General features: G+C 33.3%; 2 protein-coding genes across 2 annotated transcripts; both read right to left on the reverse strand.

Moving 5' to 3' along the window:
• Positions 1-1138: 1138 nt before the first annotated feature.
• LOC18586976 (histone-lysine N-methyltransferase, H3 lysine-9 specific SUVH1-like) lies at positions 1139-4066 on the reverse strand. The gene is made up of 2 exons (XM_007010600.3): positions 3925-4066; positions 1139-3664 (listed from the first exon to the last, which is right to left on the reverse strand). The coding sequence occupies exon 2, from the start codon at positions 3452-3454 to the stop codon at positions 1433-1435; it is 2022 nt and encodes a 673-aa protein (XP_007010662.3). The 5' UTR covers positions 3455-3664; positions 3925-4066; the 3' UTR covers positions 1139-1432.
• A 2959-nt stretch (positions 4067-7025) lies between these two features.
• Positions 7026-18126, reverse strand: LOC18586977 (heat shock protein 70 (Hsp 70) family protein). Its single transcript, XM_007010601.3, has 14 exons — positions 17277-18126; positions 16174-16406; positions 14924-15083; positions 13808-14053; positions 13562-13698; positions 12541-12874; positions 12238-12399; positions 11850-11924; positions 11667-11767; positions 11478-11547; positions 9487-9543; positions 9331-9392; positions 7852-7924; positions 7026-7742 (listed from the first exon to the last, which is right to left on the reverse strand). The coding sequence occupies exons 1-14, from the start codon at positions 18033-18035 to the stop codon at positions 7536-7538; spliced, it is 2676 nt and encodes an 891-aa protein (XP_007010663.2). The 5' UTR covers positions 18036-18126; the 3' UTR covers positions 7026-7535.
• Positions 18127-18682: the final 556 nt, after the last annotated feature.

Below are 18682 nucleotides of genomic sequence, written 5' to 3' on the forward strand. Positions count from 1 at the left end.
GTATGAGATGAGTGTATTTTAGCTAGTGACATTTCGCCAAGTGTCTTTGAAAAGTTTCAATAATGTATGACATTAAATGCAATAATAAAAAATACTACTGATTTCTATCAATCGAAATGGTTTTTCACTTCTTATTACTATTGATAGAAACTATTACCATTAATTAACTAAGTAAAACATATTGTTTCTCGAACATAAGATCATTAAATTTTACTTATTAATACATTGTATTTGCCAATATTTATTTGTAAACTTTAAATTTTATTAAAATAATTTAATAAAAATTATCACTATCTCATGTAATTGACTTTTATGTCTCAATTAGGTTGGATCGGGTTCAGATTCAAACGAGTCGAGCGAGTTTTTTGCGTTCGGGTAAGCTTCGAAAACTCTAGTAAGGTTTGTATTCTTCAAAGTTGAGACTTCATGTCTCATATCATTTGAAGTTGAGTGATGATTATCCCAAAAGTTTAAATGAATAGAATATACCCAAATGTTATATTTAAGCTCTAACCATCATATAAACTATATTAGGGCCAAAACAGCAGCAGCAGCAACCTGGACAGGCAGAAAGACTGACCAATATTAGGAGAGAAATAGTAACCAACACTTATTATGCTTGATTATATCACTTCTCTGATTATGTGAAGTGGTAATAGGTCAAGAAAATGGTTTGCCAGAACAAATTCTGACATAAATTTTACTATTCACCATAGAGCAGAGCATAGAACAAATTCTGACAAATTTTACCATTCACTATACAGCAGAGCATTCATCTCTTGAAGGTTGAAAGAATTTTCTTCAAGCCAAGGCCCTGGAGGTGATGGCCATGCTATCATTTGCCATTCTTAGAAGACCAGTCACTATCACCCAAGGGCTAATTTCTAACTTCAAACTTGGTCTCAAAGTTTCATCAATCTAACCATTCTAGCCTTATATTGAAAGCATTGTTCATGTGAACATGAAATGCATACAATGAGATCATACTTGTCTTCTAGAAATTTTTTAAGTATGACAAATAATTTTACTAAGGGCAAACGAAACTTGGGAAACCAATTTATTGGCAGAGTCAAAGACAGCTAAAATAAAAATAATTCAAAAGTGATTCTTAAACAAGAATAAAGTGAAATACCAAGTATTTTGGCAAATCTGAAGTAACTGAACCATAAATTGACTTCCTGCAATGTAGACTACAAAAGACATCAGCACACATTGTTTCCATACATTGTCAGTTCTTCTGCATGTTACGGCAGCAACAGCATAAGTACAATCTGCATCCCTAATACAAGCTATAAACATTTGCATCCCTATTACAAGCTATAAACATTAGAAATGCAAATTGAGCTACATGATCTGGGAAAGATCAGTAAGATCCCAGACCTCTTTCAAAAAACCAAAAATTTAGCTTGTCTAAAGGATACAGGTATGCAACCTACACCTCAATAAAAAAACCTCGGCATTTTGGTGATCCACATAAGCATTTCTTTTTTTCATGTGCTGCCTTACTTTGAGTCTCATCTGGGTGTGGAGTACCATAATCATATGTCAACTCTGTCATAGGAGGAATGTGTCTCTTTGCAAAGAAAGCAATATGGAGAAAAGCTTCATTGTTATGTTCATACATGATTGGCTGCCAGAAAACATTTGGAGAGCAACTATGATTCATAAATCGAGCTACATTTCCACTGTTCTTTGCACTTATGATTAGGGGAGATGGAATATCAAAATCTTCAGTCGGATCAGAACTTTCCTCTCCTACTAAACCAGTTTCATAATTCCACTTGAAGGATTCATAAAGACGGTTTGTACGAAAAACATAATCGTTTTTTTCACCATCTCCCCTATCCTGCCTTGCCTTAATTTCGTCAATAACTTCACCGGCATATTCACAAATAAATGTACCTGCACGAATAGGATCCCATGACCGGAGACCCCAACCCCTATCTCTTGTCTTAAAAACTTCTAAGTGAACTTTAAAACCAGTCTGTGAAACTTTGTTTTTGCAGTTACGAAAGCATAGGCACGAGGGACCACATTCATATATCAAGGGTTTACGACAGACTAAAATCCCATTGGCAGTGTAAGGGAAATCACCTCCATTTTTTTGATTGCACGAGCAGTTAGAATTTCCTGCTTGGCATGCATCACGGCATTTGCAGCCAAATGAAGGTTGGACTAATTTGAATGATTTCGAATACTTGACAGTAGGGTTATATGTGAAGTGAGCGGGCCCTTTTTCATCATCAACCTCATTTACAAGTGAAACAGGTGTGCTTTCTGCACCTGAAGTGAGGTCAGGAAGAATAAGTCCAACCCTTGAAGACAAACCTTCTTTCCACTTCTGAATGGATTTCCAAATGGAAAAAGCACTTGTCTGCCCAGGGACCCTCACCAATTTATATTTGAACATATTGCAACCTGATTTCCCCTTCTCCATCCATGACTCCTGGAGTTTGAAAAGCCCATCATACACATAGACCTTAGACGTTTGATGGACAGCATCCTTCAGACCACGAATGACTCTTACTTCATTGGCTCGGTGCAAGCTCCTTTCTAAAGCAAGATTACCCCTCTCAAGCTTCTGATCAGATGCTTCTTTATCTTTATTGGCATTCCCACCTTGACCACTATATACCAAAACATCAGGATCTTCTGCATCATCATCATACCCTCCAGAAGACACAATGCTTAAAGCAACTGGCTCTCCCTCTGAATCACCCTTGACAACCATGTAGTCAATTCCAGCCATGGACTGAGAATGCAACCCCACCACACACAACTCCATTCGAAAGAAGAAAATGTCTCCAATTTCAACACCAGGGACAACCCCAATTCTCTTTTTCATGTTAGTCCGCACCCCTTTGCTCATCATTATGTTGCCAGCTTTCAAATCTGCACGCTTAATAATCCCAGAATGTGATTCCTTCGCATCCTCCATTTGGCTAAGCCTTCTCCTAAGTGCATCAAACCTCAAAAGCACGTTTTCAACCAAGTCCCTGTTACCATCATCTCGTTCAGAAAAACTAATCCCAGGATTGAAATCACTAAGGGCAGTTATTGCAAACTCCAAATCTTTGTGCCTCTTCGCCTTCCTTTTAACAGAACTTGACCCAGCCGATTTGTGCTTATGACTGCCAAATGTATCCATTGGTGACATATTTTGGCCATTAGAAGCCGGTGGTTCTGCTCTAAATGACCGAATGGGCACAGCAGTTGCATTGAAGTCATTTTGGTTAAGGTCAGGAGTAGATTGAGATCCTTGTGGTCCACTAAATGGAAAAAATGGCGAAAACCCAGTTGGGAAAGGGCCATTAGGAGGTACACAAACAAAAGGAGAACCCTCAGACGCGTCTGGGAATAGAGGAACTAAGGTACGTAGTGGTTTTACATCCAAAACTTTAGACTTATCAAATGAATTTAGAGGAACAGAGTTTCCACCCAACCCTCCTTCCATTACAAACAAAAATCAAGCCTTTCAACCAAAGTTTTTTCCTTTTGATTTAAAAACAAAAACCCACTTCAGTTTTCACTATCCTTAACTCGATGACGCACAAACCAAGTTCCTATGTTCACAAAAATCAGGCCATGCAATCAAAATTTACCTCCTTCTTCAAAACCAGGAAATAGCCACTTCATTTTTCTCCATCCTTGACTTTCTTATTCCCTATGCGATACAAAATTACACAAAAGTCAAGCCTTTTAATAAAAAAAATCCATTTTTCTTCAAAAACAAGAGATACCCATTTAACTTTTCTCCACCCTTAGACTTTGTAATGCAAAAAAAGCAACAATCCAAATCAAAGAAATAAACAGAAACACAAAGAGGAAATAGAGACAAAGAGATCTAGGGTTCTCTCTTGAACAGAAATGAAAAGGAAGAAATTTTTATTATTTTAAAAGAAAACATAGAAAAGAGATGCCTACCTGTTGGGAAAGGCGAAGAGCATGAAAGGGATGAAGAGAAAACTGACTATGAGAGAGGGAAAGATATGAAGCTTTGCTGTCAGTTTTTTTTTTTTTTTTTTTTTTGAACCTTTTTATGGGTATTTGGGATTGCATTTGGTTTCAATTTATTCGCTTCCTTTACTTTCCTAAGTTTAATTTATACAGGACAATCCTATTTCCAAAAGGATTATGCTACACACAAACAGGTTACACATACTACATAATATTTAAACAAGTTTTTAAATTATTTAAAAAAATTTTATTTTTTATAATATTTTATTAATTTTTTATATTTTTATTTTAAATTAAATAAATTTTTATGATTAATAATTGATAAAAATATTGTGAGTCAAATGACATTTATTATTTTATAAAATATGACACTTACATGAAATATTAATATATCATAATGAATGATAACATGACATATTGATGTAACATGATAATATAATTATATGATATTTTTCATTATCTACGTCAATATCAAGTGAATATAAAATGACGAAAAATATTTTGATCAATGATAATTAATCAAATATTAAGGATAAGAACTTTTTGATTTAAAATAAAATATAAGAATTTAGTTAAATTTATAAAAGAATAATAAACGTTTATTTGAATTTTTTAAAATAATTTTAAGAGATTTTTTTAGATATTATGCCATTTGATTTTAGTAGCCAAAATGTGGGCTTGTTTATAGTGAGTTCACAATATAAGATATAATGATATCTTATGAAATATTGAATATATCATGATAAATTGAAAAATAACAAGAAAATGATTAAACAAGTTAACTGAAAACTTAAAATAAATAAAATTTTTATTTGTTTCATTATTTTACAAAAAAAAATACTTTATCTTAGTTATTTTATATGTATTTTTATTGATTTTTATAAATAAATGTATTATAATTAAAATTTTAGTATAATCAACACTACAAAAAACATTGTATCTAAACCTTTAAACTTAAAAGAAATAATAATTCTAACAAGCAATTTTTTTTTTGAAAAATAATAATCAAGCAATTAAACTTAAAAGAAATATTAAAATGTTGACATTTCTTCCCATGATAACTATAAATTTAAACAAATTATGATCTACTATAAACAAAGTATATATTTTAACTTGATATTTAATATTCAATTTATTATTAGACTAAAATGGTGCTCTTAGCTACAATACAAAAAAGATCACCAAAAAAAATATATTATGTTAAAGTGGACTTTAATTCGGTACCTTCAAAAGAGTTTGTAGGGAAACTTATATTATATTAGTCAACTGCATGAATGTATGATTTTTATTGGTAAAGGAAAAAATAAACTGATATTAATTGAAGATAGTTATTTGTTTTGGTTTCAATTACTAAAAGTTGCTCTTAAATATATGATTTTAAAATAGTAATTAACCAAAGAAGATAATAATCCTATTAAATATCTAGTAATTTTTTTCTATTAAAAATATATTGTTCAAACAAAATGAATAACATTTGTAATTGAGAGATTTCCATTTTTGTTAAATGATGTATATCAACTTTCTAGATGCAAGACTTGAATTTAGTTAAATATTGAGGGAATATCAACTGTTACACAGCTATCAGATAGTGTAACTATGGTGACAATTTGCTCTTTTTTTTGTCATATACATTTGTTTTCATTTTCTTTAGATTCTATTATTGTGCTATATTATATTACTGAACTACATGAATAAATGGTTATTACTGGTATAAGAAAAAATAAACTGGTATTAATTGAAAATAGTTATTTGCTCTGGTTTCAATTACTGAAAACCTGCATCTACATGTATGGTTATGAAACAGTACTTATTCAAAAATAATAATCCTATCAAAGATTATTAGATGTATAATAAAATATCAAAAAATTAGAGAGTATATAACCTATACTATTGGTAGATTAAAATTAATAGTTGTAAACTATAAGACAATAGTATAATGTAAATATACTATCGATATAAAATAGTTACTAATTTTTAATAGTATTTGTCTTTATATATAAAATAAACGGCTAAAAATTGTCAAATTCAATTAATTTGTTTATTCAATGATGACTATATGCTATGTAATATTGAGAAATGAGTAGACTTTCTTCACTTTTTTATTTTGTTCAATGAATTAGATAGATATTTATTAAAACTTAAACATTCATGTATAAAAGAAATGCCTAAATACTATAGATTCAGATTCATGCAGAATAAGAGGATATAAACAGAAAATAATATTAAATTATAATTGATAAATATTAAATGAATTTATTCTCTAAGTATTAAAAGTTAAAAATTATTATTTTCAAGTATTTTTTTATTGAAATAAATAAAAATAAAAAAAAACTCTTCAAATGTAAAAAATAGTGTAGTTTTGACATAAAGTATACAAAAAAATTAATTTAATTGAGAATGACAGATGTCAACCAATTAACCCAATCAGTTATCTTGATCGTCTTAACTTTTTTATTTTATTCAATGAATTAGATGAATATTTATTGAAATTTAAACATTCATGCATAAAAGAAATGTCTAAATATTATAAATTCAAGCTCATGCAGAATAAGAGGATATAGACAAAAAATAATATTAAATTATAATTAATAAATATTAAATAAATTTATCCTCTAAACATTAAAATTAAAAATTATTGTTTTCGAGTATTTTTTACTCAAATAAATAAATGTAAAAACAAACCCTTCAAGTGTCTAAAACAAAACATAAGATGTACAAAAAATTTAAGTCAATTAAAAATAACAAATGTCAACTAATTAACTCAATCAATTATCTTACTTTTGTATATATTATAAATATAATTAAATGAACATGTTCATGGAGTTTTCCTACTTCATTGTTTATACACTAAAACAATGTTTTCCTTTCTTTTGAAAAAGATGTACTATTATAATTCTTTTTTTGCTCAATATTTGTATAATAATTGTAAAATAAATACAAATATTATCAAGTTCTGTGGTAAACTACCACATTAATTTATGAATTAGCATTTTTTTAATTTTTTAATGAAAATATAAATTATTATGTGAGTAATTAAAATAAAGTTCATAATTAAAGGTCGAGAGAAGGGACTGAACTATCTCATGGATTATACTCAAGAACCAATAGTTGACATAAACCATTTGGCATGACAAAAGGGTGTTCTAAACCATTTAGCACCCAAACAAAATACAGATTAATTCCAAGGAGATTGGTCCTTGTGTTCTTTGCCTGAGAATCTATCTATGTTTCATTATAAGGATCATAAATTATCCTCTTTCCATAACCAAAATCCTCTTTAACATTTGTATTGTCTCCAAAACTCTTTATGGGGCAACCTACACTACCAAGAAATGCTCCTCAGCTATAAGGGAAGCATCGTCGGAGGCTGATGATGGAGAAAACCGAAAATCCTTCAGCAAACAGCCTTTCAACCACCGGACACAATCCGACCATCAAACCATCAATCCCCGCAACAGTAAAGTAGGGCAAAGCTGTCATTTCTTCCATATAATAAATTTGCTGGAATGCATAGTCTCCACTGAGTCAGAAGGCTGATAATTAGTTTAAAAAAGTCCGTGCTTCTTGTGTTAAACTGATTATAACTCGTCGTGGGGTTCTGATTCTACATTAACTTCTTCATTGGTTGAGCTGTCTGAGTCCCCAGCTGGTTTGTCATTTTGAGAGGTGTCCTTCTCGGGAGTTGAGTCAGAAGTATTCGCATTCTCTGAGTTGGTCTCAGTTTCATTCTTTATCGGCTTCTCAACTTTAGGCTTTGGCTTGGGGATTCTCTTAATGCTGGCAGCCTAAACAAATAGCAACACATCGACCACAAGTTAAGCGCATTTACAAGGAAAGAACTAACTAAGAGTATCCTCATTTCCAATATTAATCAACTAGAACCGGCATCCATACCTTGTCTTGCAAACTGAATAGCTTCTCATACACTTCTTCAGATGTGAAAACAGGTGCACTGAATCCAGATGTCCTGGAGAGATGGTTAGCATAAAAGTCATTAAGTGGAACAGGTAAGAACAAGGTTGGCAAGTAGGAGTAAAACAGAGAACCTTGATAGGTGACAGGAAATTCATGCTCTACTCCAAGCATGTAATTAAAATTTTATCAATTCTTGGATACAGAGGCAAACATTCAATGATAAAATGGTCAGAAAAATCTTTACCAACAATTATTTTGAAAGCTTAGCAGAAAAGAAACCAGAAGCAGAAAGCTATTGACTTTGACTACGTATAAGCACTCAAACAAAATAATCCAAGGGGAAAAAGAAGATAGCGGAGGGATCACACGGGGTTATAATAAGTAGGCAGGTCTTATACCCCAATACGCCCACTACCTATTTCCATGGACAAAGCCCGATACACCTAATGAACTTTTACTATTTTTAAAATATGCACTTATAAGCTTTATTTAAAATAAAACTTTTTTCAGTTTAATATTTCATAGATCATTTGCATCAATAATAGGTAAAACAAAAAATTCATAACAAAAGAAAAATAAAAATAGTAAAAAGATATTACATCATAATCGTACTAGTCTTCAGTTAGAAATATCAATCCTGAATCTGGGATATTTCTCAGAGATTTGATGGATGTGGTCAGTTTCCTTTAACTCTCTTTAGAAGCTGGATTTCTACCATATGTCATCCATATATATATGGATATGGTGCCATTTTATTGGTTGTATCTCTCACTACCAACTTCAGCACTCATCACTGTATATTGATTCAATAATATGATACCATTTGATTGGTTAGGACACATAATAAAGGTGCTGCTGCCCTAATTTTTTTTAAATTCTCCACTTTTACCATTCATTCAGAAGACCAAATCCACAAAAATAAACAGGCTCATAGAAAACTGCTAATCCCATTGATTTGCTGAGTAAAACGACCAAATGGGCCTTTTCTATTATAAAATGCATTTGCAAATGTATATGCACATACAGACATATAAAGAATTATTAAACATGATCTTACTCCCTACTTCAAAATTTTAGATATAGATGAGAATCCTAGTCCCAAAATGATAGCTTTGGCTTTATAGTTGTCCCATTTTTTCAACAAATGCACATATATAGCTAATACAGTCACTTTATTTAAATAGTAAGGGTCATTCCCATCAACCATGACAGACTAAAACACGAGGGAACAATATTTCAAAGCTAGTTCTGGTTGGGTTTATTAGTGAATTTATCAGAAAAAAATTTGCAGAAAATTAAAATCATTCTAAAGCAGAGAGAGAGAGGGAGCTTAGTGTGTTTATCCTATCATGAGTATATTCAAAAAAACAAATAAGCAACCAATGTTATTAGGAAGATCCTACATGTCACCAGGCTATAAAAATGAATTTTGACATCATACTAATAGCAACAACTTACTTATTCCGCTCAGCCTCCTTCCCATCCAACCAAGTCTTGAAATTGTCCATATTGACTGACAGCTGAAAAATAAAATATTTATAACTTTCTGTCACAAGTATAAACAGATACCTACTCAAGAAAATACCACAGAGAAAGTTAAATGTGAACAAACACCTCATCTACTCTGTCTTTTGGCAGCCAAGGTTTGTCTGTCTCCCACCCACGAATGATCTACACAAATACCCACAAAATTAAATATCAATGAAGCAATAAATTGTATCTTAAAGCCAACTAATCCATATGGCAAACATGACAAGAGTAGTCAAATGCAGAAACTCAATTTAATAATCAACGTGGCTCTACGAATTCATCAAAAAGATAATATACTTGAACAAAAGTAAATAATGCAATCCAAAAAGGACAAATGTTTCCTAAGGGCAGTTAGGAAACATAATAGAATGCTACGTAGCAACATTCATCTATGCTGATGCCAGAATAACGCATTTTCAAGGTTGACAATCAATATATATATTGGTACAAGAGGGAGAACTACGACTTGAACCTAAAATACCTACCCATACCAAATCCCACCGTTATCACTTGAGCTAGGGCGAAGTGGATATAAATTCTTTGACATCTATGCAAAGTAAGGCCTGTCATACATATTACTTGGTGATGTTATCCAATAATGATTAAGTTTGGGGTTTGTTCATACATCTAGCTTGGACCTCTCCATTTTGATTAGATGGCAGAAGATAACTTCTTTATAGCAATTGTTACAGTGATTGAAGGAAATATGAAAGTACATTCAAGGGGTGGAGAAAAGCAGGATGTAGAGGGTGCCTTAATTTCTAAAATTTCTTATATGGAGATGGGCAGTGAAGAACTTCAAACTAATAAGTCAGAATAGGTCTTAAAAAGTTCAGATTGGTGAGTTAAAGGCCATGGGGTCTCTTTTACAGCGTTTGAAGACCAAGCCTTCAAATTATCTGTGAAAATTGGGAAGAAGAGAAGATTTGAATCTGTCCCTAGAAAGGAAGGGTAGCAGCAAGGAAGGCTAGTGAGACTAGCAGAGAATTAACAAGGTCAGAATTTTCCGGTCATTAGTACAATGGAGTAGCAGGAGGAAAGGATATAAAACAGGAATGTCGGATGTCTTTTGGTTTTATGGATCTGAGTTTGGTGTCTTGGAATTTGAGGAGAATGGCCCCTCCAAAAGATCTATTATTAAAGAATTAACTAAAAACAGTAATGATGTAGGACTACCTTAAAGAATTATTAAAGCATTTTATGGCTATATGTGGTATTTTTCAATCAAGTTAGAGTTTGAGGGTTGCAAGCTAAAAATACTTTGAGTTGATAATTTTTTAGCAGCTTGGGTATAGCTAGCACAACTGACCCAAATCTCTAAAACCCATCTAACACATCAAAGTCCAAATCCATCCCAACCTGACTTAATTAGGAAAAGTCAACAACCCGAACCCATCCAGCCTAAACCTGAAATAACCCAAGCCCAAATGACCCGAAAGCCTAACTCGAACCGACCCAAACTTAAATTGATTTTACTTTAAAAATCAACAAGTTGAACCCACATAACTTGAACAAAAATAACCCGAAGTCAAACCCAAATGATCCGAATCCGAAATGACTAGAACTGAAGATAACCCGTAACTGAAATGACCCAAACTCAAAATAACCTGAACCTAAGATGATCCAAACCTGAAACAATTTGTACTTGAAAATGACTCAAATTTCCTTCGACCTGAAGTGACCCAACCCGCCCAGCCGCCACCTCTAAGCTTGAGAGTATGAATTATTCAGATATTTAGTTACTGCAAATGGATTTTCTATCCACTTATTCTTCCCTTATAATTTCTCCCTCATTCTTTCTCTATCCTTCTACCTTTGCTCCTCTAATTCTCTAATTCTTCCAATTTTCAGCCTATTTCTCTAATTTCTCCTCTTGCCAATTTTCCATCCAACAACATGCAAAATCAAATAACCTTTGGTATCCATTTTGAATAGTCACAGAAGTACAAGATTAAGGAATTATTTATATGAACGTGAGATTTCTAACCTCCAAACAGTAACAACGACTAAACAAAACCTAGGTTGCTAGAAAACCTTTAGTATTAAGCATGTCACAAATAAACGATTTGAAGTACCTGTTGCAATTCAGTAACGTATAGTCGAGCAACTTCTACTGCTTCTGGCAGCGCAGTCAACTCTTTCAATCTAAACATTAGTCACAGTAATTGTTTTAGTCCGACATTCTTAAGCCCTTATAATGCAAGATCGTTCAGAATATAGTTGAATCAACTTAAAAAAATTACTCCCAAGAAAATGCAGGATACCTAAAAAATATTGGGTCAGCAGTGGCTTTTAACAAATTTAGGTGTTCCTGAAACTCAGTGGCAGTTGCATCTTCACCATCAGTATACAGCCACTCTTGAACCTGAAACAATAAAAAATGCCGCATGTATAAATTTTGATCAGAGTAAACTGACTAAAACAATCTCCAAAAAGATGGGACTGACCTCATCAAGTTTTTTGATAACAGATTGGCGTTCATCAATTGAAGATATTTTCTCAACGTCTTCAGATGTTTCAAGCTGGTATAAGCAATAATACAACCAAATATAAAATTAAAATAATATCAGATTAACTAAAATTAACTTTTTATTCTTCAAAAGAAAGACCAAATGTCATTGACCCTATAATCAACCAGACATAATGAAAATTAAATAAAGAAAAGAAACTACAACAATTTCTAGTTATGCAGAAAAACTGAGTTTCATTTTAAAACAAATATGTGAGACATAGCTCAAAGAACAACCATCATGAGGAATGCACTCCAAAAACACCCATCATGATGAATGCAACTATGACAACTAAATAAAATAAAAAACAACAAAAAATCTGCACCTTCTCTTTTGTAGCATATATATATTCTTCAAGGTTATTTTTTAACTCAGCTGTTCTTCTTCGCTCTGCATCCTTCTTGTCCAATGCTTCCAATTTACGTTTAGCATCAGAAAAGGATTCTTTGGAAAGAGACATTCCAGGTCCCATTGTTTTCTCCACTATCTACAACGAAAAGAAGATATGGAAAGGATAAGATAACTATAAAACAACAATGAGCTAATACAGAAATATTTTCAACAAAGGCAAAGGAATAATGGCATATAATTAAATAAAGAAATGTTCTAACATAGTCTGCTATTGCACCTTCAGTGGAATTTTGTAGGTCCTCTTCTTTAGTTTTCTTTCTGTACCAAGATCCATTGTATTTGGTTCACTAGAGTTAGATGCATTACTAATCCCACCATCTGAATCCAAGCCATTGTTACTTTGTTCAGAAGTGTTTTTAGTTCCAACATCAACAGATACATTGAGGGAAGCACTGGTTGTATTCTCTACGGTCAAATTCCTTTTAGCAACTTCTATCCATTCTGATATCTGAATAACAGCCTCTGCTTGATCCAAAGAAAGAATTCCACTTCTACTAAGAGAGAAATGCAAGTTTGTTTTGATGGGAGAAGACAAATTCCGAGATGAATACCTACACAAGGCACAGATGAACAAAAGAACTCAGATTATTTATTGCAGAAAGAGTAATAGAAATATGCAATAAAGTGTTGAATAGGTATTTACTATTAATTATTAATTAATAACAATAATAATAATATTATTAACAACCATAATGATCTTTGGCCAACACAACAAACCATTACTGATTGATTGTTCAGTTCATACTCAGAAAATTTTTTTTTAGTTTGGTTCACTTCGAGCTTCCTTATATGTGAGATCAAAAGAAACCATAAGATAAATTCTTATTTGTATTGTAAATCAGCTATTAATCATTTATTTAACTATGCAATTTAATTATTTGATTTGAATTATTTAAGGTTTTCTAATAAATTAATACAATAATTATTTCAATAAATTTGTACAAATTCTAATCTGAAGTTGAAAATTAGGTTGAAATAGTCTAAAGTTTACATTTGGACCTTTAGTGAGGCACTCTCACCCCATATAGTCTAAATTAATTAATCCAAAGCAAACTACAAACCAAAAAGGTTTCAATAAATTTGGTTTCCACGCCTGCATTTCATTTTCATTTGTTTCAAGCATTATGATACCAGAACCTTTATTAGGTTTCAAAATCCCTTTCAAAAGAAACTAAACTAAACCAAACCATGAACACCCCAAGCACTGAAACAGGACAGATATCAGAATAGATCCTTACTTCTCAGCTGCATCTGTTAAACCGGACACTGCATACTGAGCAAAAATGGGGGAGGAAAGCCCTGGAGGTAAAAGATCTTCATGATCATAGGCAAGTGACACTTCAAAATCTTTGCTATGATTCAAGGACTTGAAAATCTGAAAATAGAAAGTTACACATAATCATTAGTAAAACTACAAAGAAGATGAGTAGTCTTTTTAATTCCACTAACTCTACAACATGGGTTCAAACAACACTTTGTTTTACCTTACTGGGAAGTTTTTTCATCCTTGGCACTAGTAAAAGCCTTGTGGCCCCATATTTTGAAAGATCAGGCCCATCTAATTCAACAATGAAACTGTAGGAGGAACCATCAACCATCCCCAGTTTACGATTCAACTTGATTCCATCACTTAAATTTGCAGCAAGTAGCGCTGCACCAAGAACAATAGCTTCATCAGCATCCAGATGTTTGTCAAGATCTTTCCTTCCAAAATATTCTTGGAGCTTAACCTGTTAAGGAACAACAGAGTTTGCTTTCACATCAGCTAATCACAATTAAATCTAAGGAATTACAAAGCAGAGACCCTTTTGGCAAGATCATCTTTCAGATAACTAATTAACTCACATTTCCACAAAACACAACTTATCATGATGCAGGGTCCCTGAATTTAAACCAAATATGCATCTTGCTTTTGTTGCTTTATTCTTTTCTTTTCTTTTCTTTTTTTGTGAGGTGGGTGCATGGTAAACTTAGCAGTCTAAAATTTTGCCTATGATGGAAGGTATTCAAGATCTTAAATGTACATAGATACAAACAGAAAAAGAAAAGAAAAATAAGAAGATCTCTTCTTATAGCTACATACATTTTGATAGCTGTGTATTAGGTTGCGACATTCAAAAAATTCATTTCATATTGAAAACTCCTCCAAATATGAGTTATGTATTCTATCAGCATATTGTTAATATATTAAAGGAAATGGAAGCTTCCTAAACATGACATGAAAACTTCAACTAGCTAAAAATAATTCTAGAAAATAGTCCTAGGAATTTCATGAAAAATGTTCACCAAGATTTCACAAGACTAGATTTGCATTAGTATTTGTAGCTCTTAATCAAACACAAACATGCTAAGAACAGGATTTCAATTCAACCAGATCAGGGGAAACAAGAATAAATATATCTTATATCAGCATGTCCACAGGTACAGAGATGTGAACCTTTAAATAAACAAGTGCAACTAAATTAATCCTACATGGAACTGTGTGTACCATAGAATTCAATATAAATAGCAAATGACACGACAAAAACTTCTTTATATGCTTTCTTAAATGATTTTGTTTCTGTATACATGCAAAAGTAGGGAGAAAATGTAGTACAAACCTGCAACTTTGGCACTCTAGTAGCACCTCCGATCAACTCCACAGCATATATATCATCAGTTTGCAAACCTGAATGCTTAAGCAATTCTTTCACAGGTAGAAGAGATTTATCCCAAAGGTCTCCACAGAGCTCTTCAAACTTCTCGCGAGTTATAGTGCTCCTGATGGGAAGGGGAAAAAAGAACAGAACCAATTTCAGACAAGCACATGTATTACACCCAAAGATTACCATAAATTTCAGATAACTTTCCAGCATATTTTCTCCGTAATTGTGTGATGAAATCAACCTCAGGCATGACTCCTAAAGCAGCATTTCTAGCTTAGAATTTTTTTTTTCTTTATTCATTTTTCTCTGTTTTATTCAGGATTCAAGTTTGAAAGTTGCCACATAACTTAGACACCTAGCTGTCCTCCGTCACTTATTTGACAAGAAAATTCAAAACAAATCATTACTTCTAAGGACTGTATGAGAATGAAGGGGCGAAATAACCAGGGAGAACCGAACAAGAAAAACTAATGTGCACACCGTCAGCAGTGTCCTGGAGAGCCAACTGATTATCATGAGAAACAAAAAGACAAGTACTCTATTCCTTTGCCCCTGCCTAAAATTGTAAAGAACAATTAATAGATATTTGTTTTTTTCTTATCATTGAGGCAAAGTCCACCGCAACTATAATATTTTTTTGAAGGTATGATCAATGCCCCTATAGAGGAAAATAAAAGAAAGCAATGTCCAATTTAAATTGCCCAGGGGATATTATGTGATATCATGGCATTAATAAGATAAAAATAAGAAAAAGGTTAAAAGAGAATAGCAAAGCAAGAAGAAGCAAATGCCGATCCCAGATAAGTTAGTATTGAAGCAGTTAAACTTGCATGCAGCTAAGACTAGTCAACAGTTTCAGAGAAACATCTAATATCTCAAAGCTTGGCTTTGATCATAAATTTACTTATTAAAAAGAATATGTAACAATACAGATCTCATAGATAGTGACTCAAAATGTTTCAGTTATTTCTAGTGGCTCTTCAGTTCATACAACAAATTCTTAAGCTACCTCAAGGCACAAAGACTTGGAAACAGAAACCATGAACCCTTACAGGATCAATTTTCCTAGATACATTACAGAGTTGCACTCCACCTTATCTTTTCTTTCATGGAACAGAGATATACAAATCTATACAATAACAGGCAACGAGAAACATCAGAAATATATACTAAAAATTAGATAAGATGATTTAAAACCTACATACCTGAAGTCCCTATCATCGTAGAGGGATTCAACAGATATTGGAGCCACTGTATTTGCACTTAAAATTTCTTTTGTACGTTTAATCTGTTTCTTCAACTTAGCCATTGCCTTGGGATACTTCCTCACGTCAATCCCATTTCCAACTTGTTTATTGAACTCATCTGCAAAGTACTCTACCAGCCGTAATTCCATGTTCTGTCCTCCTAGTTCTGAGTCCCATCTAACATCCTTCACCTGAAAAAAACATATTAAATATTAATGGCCACGGTAACAATAGCCAGCCGTGGTGCAATGCAATATTATAGAGTGGGACCAGTTCTGAACAAAAGGCACTAGCCCAATTGTCAGAGTAATCTGAAGGGTAAAATACAAAGCCCAATTGATTATCCTGGGCATAATTAAGATGCAGGAGCACTCTTCCTTTAGGAACAGCTACCATCAGTTGAAAAGCATTTCCAAAGGTGATGTGGTTGTGAAAAAGGTTCTTGTTAAGTGGAAACATAAGCCAACAACAAAGACCATATGGATTAGCATGATGAAGTTGCAGCAATTTGTTATCTGTTATCAAACTTTTTCCAAAAATAAACTCAATGAGACCTGAGTTTTTCTCAGCATGAAAGATGTTGATGCAGTCAAAGAAAAGCCACCTCAAAAACTTTTCACAGCAAGAAGAAGAGATACACTTGCTAGAATATTATACAAGACAACTCACTATTTTATTTAATTACAATAACTAGTTTACTTAATTACGAGGGGATAACAATGCTTTTCTACTGTTTATTAAGCAAGGCTATAAAAGATTAGACAACAGCCACCTTTGGAAACATTGAAGCTTAAGAGCATTCTCCAGTTCTAGCCTCTTGGTATTTCTAATTTCTACTTATTCACTGATTTAATTACATATTGTCAATTATCGCCAGTCCAATGCTAACAAATACATTCATTCCAATCCCTATAACATTATGAACTTATTACCCACTACTGCCAATTGATTTTAAGTTGGATGCCCAACAGAATAAAGAAAATCTTGCAAGTAAAATACAAAGACTATAAAATGGTAAATTGCAAGCAAGTTGATATCGGAGATAACTTTTTTATTTTTACCTGAAATTGGTTGACAGAAACAGTTTTCCCAAACTCCTTAGCATTATAGGCAGAATAATAAACAAGAGCTGCGTAAGTACTACTCGAACCCATATCATAAAAAATCACATGCCTCGACTCATTTGAAAAATTCTTGTCAATCCCATACTGCAATGCCGCCCCGGAATGCTCATTTATCAACGAAACCACATTTATTCCGGCCAATTCCGCCGCCGCTAACAACCCTTTCCTCTCCGCTTGTCCAAAATAGGGCGGCACCGAAATCACCGCATCCTTAACGGTCACTTTTGAATGAAACTCCGCCAAATTGGCCGCGTACTTCAAAAGCATTCCCAGCAACTCCTCGACTGAGTAACTAACATCATCCGAAACTCGAATCCTCGCGGCGCCTCTAGAGTCTTCCATTATATCAAACGGAAGGTACATTGAATCAGCGAAGCGCTTGACGTCTTGATAGGGCTTTCCAATCATGTCTCGAAGATTGGAAAACACTTTGTCGGGGTAACGAGCTACGATTCCGGCTGCTTCTTCGGCGAGTAAGCGAGCTTCCGATTGGAATGCTACTAAGGCTGGGGACTTTCGCTTCGACATCTCGTTGATGGCAATGGTGATTGGACTTTGGCCGGGTTTTAGATTTACCACGGCGACTTTCATCCATTCTGAGCCTAGATCTATGCTCGAAACAGCGGATTCTGACTTAATCAGGAATAACGAGAGTAGGGATAAGAAAATCCCTACTCTGAATAACATATTCCTCATAAGAATACTTGTCCTAAATCTGTTGTTTTGATTCAAAGAGACGATCTGAATTTTGTAAGAAATGGAGAGGGGGAAGAGGCGAAGGATCTTGACTCAGGGGGTTTTATATAGAGCTGACGAGGGAGTTGTCTGCGTGGAATGTGCAAAGACAGCAGCCTATGAGAAGAGGCAACGTGGCAAATTTTACACGTGGCGAATTCTGAGATGCTTAGAAGTGCTGTGCTTTCGTGGCGCGCTCGTTCGTGTCTGTGGGGCTTTAGGTCAGTCGGTCGTTTGCGTCTTCTTCGGGCAAATTGCCTTTAGCCACGCTTTCACGTAAAAAGTCCAACGATTTTTTGCTTTGGACGCACTGTCACAGGTCTGGCGTCGCTAAAACATAATAAATTACATATATTTTAGATTTTAATAAAAAAAGAAAGGAATATTGATTTCTATTTGATAAACATATATATTTATATATATATATATTTTCATTGTAAATGTGAATTTGTAATAACTGATATCAAAACCAATCTCTTTCAGTCATAAACGAAAACTTGAAAACTTAACTCATACAAAGCAGACTCATGATTATACACAACGTCAATTGGAATTTAAGTTCATCTCTGATGCTTTTTGCATCAAATCTTTCTTCATAATTTCTACAT

This window comes from Theobroma cacao, chromosome 10, assembly GCF_053813885.1.
Source record: "Theobroma cacao isolate CCN51 chromosome 10, ASM5381388v1, whole genome shotgun sequence".
NCBI lineage: Eukaryota > Viridiplantae > Streptophyta > Magnoliopsida > Malvales > Malvaceae > Theobroma > Theobroma cacao.